This window comes from Labrus bergylta, chromosome 9 (genome assembly GCF_963930695.1).
Source record: "Labrus bergylta chromosome 9, fLabBer1.1, whole genome shotgun sequence".
NCBI lineage: Eukaryota > Metazoa > Chordata > Actinopteri > Labriformes > Labridae > Labrus > Labrus bergylta.
In genome coordinates this window covers 13,482,615-13,487,380 of record NC_089203.1, presented here as the reverse complement: position 1 = coordinate 13,487,380, position 4,766 = coordinate 13,482,615, and the positions used below count along the sequence as shown (strand labels likewise).

At 41.5% G+C, this 4,766-nt stretch overlaps 1 protein-coding gene across 1 annotated transcript; it reads left to right on the top strand.

The window, feature by feature from the left end:
• The first annotated feature begins 2,290 nt into the window (after positions 1-2,290).
• Positions 2,291-4,494, top strand: si:dkeyp-72g9.4 (uncharacterized). The gene is made up of 2 exons (XM_020646510.3): positions 2,291-2,516; positions 3,436-4,494. The coding sequence occupies exon 2, from the start codon at positions 3,438-3,440 to the stop codon at positions 4,191-4,193; it is 756 nt and encodes a 251-aa protein (XP_020502166.2). The 5' UTR covers positions 2,291-2,516; positions 3,436-3,437; the 3' UTR covers positions 4,194-4,494.
• Positions 4,495-4,766: the final 272 nt, after the last annotated feature.

The window sequence follows — 4,766 nt, the reverse complement described above, 5'->3', positions numbered from 1 at the left end:
GCTTTCTCCTGTACAGTAAGTCCATTTGATCAGCTCAAAGGTGGATGAGAAGGGTTTTTTAGACAGGTATAGAAGATTCAGATGGATCTGGGTTACACCCTTCAATTGTCTTTGAGTATTAAAACATTGCTTTTCCTGACGTGAACCTCTTTATGTGTTTATTTTTTATCTTACCACTGACATCAGTGTATAATATGCCTGAAATATCTAATAAAAATGAGGCAGAGTTAATGTAATCAATATCTGTGCTTTTACTACAATCACATTTTTGCAGTGAAAAAGCCTGTTTGTATTCATAGTGAGAACAGGAGACACTCTGGTATTTTTTAAATGACACTGAAATGGTTATTTAACATGTACTTAGTTTGGTGCATCAGAACACAGAAAACGCCTTCACCATGCAGCATCAGGTTTTCTCCACAGGAAGTGCACACTAGAAATATTTTATCACACTTCTAATTAAAGGAAACCCTTGAGGACACAGACATCAGTAGGGCTGACCTTTCATGTAGAATTGGTTGATGCTGTGCCTGGCATTTGTCACAAAAGAACATTTCTTAAATGCAGTCAGCGTGGTGCCTGAGAGTCTTTTATTGGTATCACAGCACAATGCCACGTGCCGGGGTTGTGCGTGTGTCTGTGTCTTCGAGACAAATTTAGCTCCTTGTGCCTGGTTCTTAAGAGACCCATAAAATGCGAGTAATCTTTTTATAAGTTGGATGCAAAGACGACGTCACTCATCTGACTCATCAGGGTTCATGCTGCCTCTCACAGACCCAAACAATCACACACGTGCAGTCAATCAAACAACCTAGAAGCCTGGTCTAAAGCATGTTCCTGTATTAAAATAAATATATAAATATATATATATTCATAAATAAAAAGACAATAATACATCATACACAAAGTTTTACCTTCATATAAAGTTGTCTAATGAAACTTTTGAAAATATCATGACCAAGAAAATCTATATATTTGAATTTATTGGTTTCAACTATTCCAGTACCACAGAAATCCTCCATGGTCATTGTTAAACACTTTTAAAAAGTAATCTTCTTCATCAAAGCAACAACAAAGAAATCTGAGAGATCAGAGATTTTCTGTTTGTTCTTGAGAAAAACCTCAGTTATAAGTATTGTTGTTAGTATTATGTAATTGTTGATTTATCAAATCAGAGGCAGGAATCACACAAAATGTCAAATACATTCAATACCTCTTACGTAATGGGTTTCAGAGCAACAAGCCTCTCGGGAAGTGAATTCATTACAATATGATAAGAAGGAGAAAAGAAAAGCAGTGTTCCCACCATCCGACCACCTGCTGCCCCATTTTTATGATCAAATTTTTCTTCTTAAGGGAGACACAAATAAAAGCAGATTTAACCACAAAGCTGCCCAGGGGAGAGCCTTTAGGTTTATGTAACCTTCTTTATGTCCGTCCCAAATCCCTTCAAATGGATTCTCCTTTTGTCCGGTTCAAATGCTATTTTTGCTTCAATATTCATTGCTTCTAAATCCATATTTACCCAGAAACCTTGTCAGAGTGACCTTTACTGGGGGACACACTTTCCTAAAGCTTTCCCCATAGAATTCAAGCTTTAATTTACACGAAATGCAGCATACTCAAAGTTGTTTTTATCGAAGGAATCAGCAGCCAACATCACATGTAAGAGTTTATAAATGTCAGTCAGGATGAAAAGGGTTGTAAATAAAAATAAAGATTACTGACTGAGAAATTCAGTCAACAGAAGAACATTGTTGATTCAAGTCACACACATGCAGCATATGAAGCCTGGTGAGAAAGGCTTTCTAAAGCACACCACAAAGCATGTGAGGAGCGCTCACATGTGCCTCAGATTTGATACACATTACAGGCCTAACACGTTTAAGGTCAGACTTGTTTACAGCAGCTCCCTATTTCTTGTCAGAAAACACGTTTTATTTTTAGCACTTTTATCTAAATTAAAGATGGAAGCTATCTTTAGAGATAGAAATAGCACTCCTTGAATAAATAGACAAAACAAACCTCTGTCTTTGTTTTCCTGCCATTTTTTTTCTCATCTTATCATTCCCCTGCTTTTTTTTTAAATTGACTTCTTTCCCTCTCTTCACTCTTTCTTCTCCTGCCTCTGTTTCTCTCTCCATCAATAGGTTGGCCAATGACAGAGTCGGGGCTGAGGAAATGGATGGTGTGTCTATTTTTAGAAGCGCATGGAAGGAGGGTGAACCAAAAGTAAGCTAAAGAGAGAGACAGAGGGGGAGGGGGAGGGGGAGGGGGAGGGATGAAGAGGGATGTGAGGAGGAGATAAATCTGCATTCTGCCCGCTGCCTCTGGTCAGAGACAGCTGGAGTTACCGAGCACGCTCAGGGAGAAGCCGGAGCATCACTGGTTGGAGACGGATTATCATAAATTTAAAAACACATTTATCTGCAAAAAAGGCTGCAGATTATTTGATTGTAGATATTGCAAGAACAGAGAAAAGAAGAACAGATCAACTGGACCTGACAAAGACAAAGGTGAGTGGGGAAGTCAATTGTGCAGAGAAACCTTACATCATTGCTGAAAGCGCATCAGTTGAAAACACACTGGGTTCCTGTTCTGTGCTTTAAGGCAGAGCTGCTGCTGTGGAACCATTTTTAGCCTCTGTTAACCAAAGGTGCAGTCTATATTTAGCAACGGTTACACCTTGGAAGAAACTGGGAGAGGCTGGCATTCTGGTTTTGGCTTGTGCTATTTTTGTCACAAGGTGGAGACCAAATTATTCTGTGGTCTCTTCTCAGGGTTACAACAATATGGGGTTGCATGATAAAATATGAGTTGACACGTTCTGTGGCTCCACATGACTGAGATCGCATTTAAAGTAAGCATCTATTTATGGTGCTGCTCGCTGCTTCTTTTTGAGATTGTTTGGATATGAGGCTGTTTGGGCTGCCACTCCAAAGTAAGCAGGGCACGGTGTGTGAAAATAGGAGAAGAGGAGGGAGTGAGGAGGAGGAGGAGAGGAAAGCTAACATGTGGACTATATTTGAAGAGAGAAATGGACAGAAATGTTAAGAGGTTATTCACAGTAATTAATCATGTGAATAATGCCCAGAATGTGACTGCTAAATAATATCACAAAAAACCAATCATCTGATGAGGTATTTGCACCTTTTGACGACATTTCTTTGCTCTGCCTCTGGATACACAATGCCGTGCATAATGTGATGTCATACACTAGTTGTTTACATGCTGATCAATACAATCATGTTTTCCTAGATGGATAACTCACAGATTTTTGATTTTCACAACAGAACCAGGCTGTCAAAGCCCTGGTTTCACCTGTGAAAAACAAATCCCTTTCCATTTTAAAATCAATAGAATATCACGTTCCTTATGACGTTACATTGGAGAGATGTTATTCTGGCTCTGAACGTGTCCTTGTTTTTCTTCCAGCCATGCGGCCACGATCCAAACGGCTCTCCAAGAGGAGACTCCTGCTGCCCACCATCCGAGAGGGCTCTGAGGAGGTAGTGAGGGATTTGAATGAGGCCAACTCGCTCATCATCTCTGGCCAGTGCCAGGCTGTGTCCTCTGAGGACTACCTCCTCTCCATCTGCCATCTAGCCCGTCCCACCTTCCCCAGCGGGGATTCGTCCACCTATGTCTCCTCACAGCAGCTGGAAGCCGTGCACCAGAGGCTGCGGCTGTCACGGATCACTGAGGCGGCATCAAACACCTTTCAATCAAACCCTAACGAGGAGGCACATGACATTCTGCAAAAAGAGCAGGAAGGAAAGAATGACGAACTGATGTCAGGTAGATCTGACCCTCTGGAGTACCTTTACGGGCACCAGAGCAACCACTTGGGAAGTATGAGGAGAGCTTTCAATGAGGAACGGTTTGAAAGGCATCATGGGAGCGTTGAGGAGGGTCGGGCTCGCACCAGAGCTCACAGCATCCCCCATGCTTCAAGTCCAGACGTCCCCCAGCAACGCAAGAGCAGCTGCCCTGAGCTTTACACTGGCAGTAACACTCTAATCCCAAACATCTCCCCGAAACACAGGAGGCCAGCAGACAGAGGAGCAGAGGGGGAGAGCCCGACCCCCACCATCAAACAGTCCCTGCTCTCACAGTGGATCTCTGACTGCAGAGCAGCATGGAGGGAGGCACGGGTTCGGGCCTGCATGCTGCCTGCCATCGCTGAGATTTAGGCCACAAATGACCAGACAATGTGTCAGAAAACATTCCTGATCCTCATCTTTTTCTGTCAGTGCATGACACAAAGACGTTAGAGAGATTTAGATGTGTATTATGCAGATTTGTGAATAATGCATATGATAAAAATACACATTTAAAAACATGTGTCATCATCCATAATGTTACATCAGTGTTATTGTTGATTATTCTAGCCTACATATACTTCATGTATGGAGATAATCATACAAATAAATATATTTTTTATATCCTTTAAGTGTTTTGTGAAGTCTGCATAAATAAATAAACCTTTGATACCCCAAACTAAAATGTCATTTGATTTCTTTTCTTGGTGCCATGATCGGCGTAAATCCCTGGAAAATCAACTCCATTCTCCTCTCTGCTGGTGCCAGGCGCTCATGTTACTATGGTAACTGTCGTGTGATCCTGTTCTGGTAAACAGAAGTGTGGAGAAACACGAGCTGAGTACAGGGGACAACGTGTAGCTGCACATAGGATTCAGGTCATTTGTTTCTGAATTACTATCAGTTACACCGAATATTCATGTTGAAATGACTCATTCTTATCAA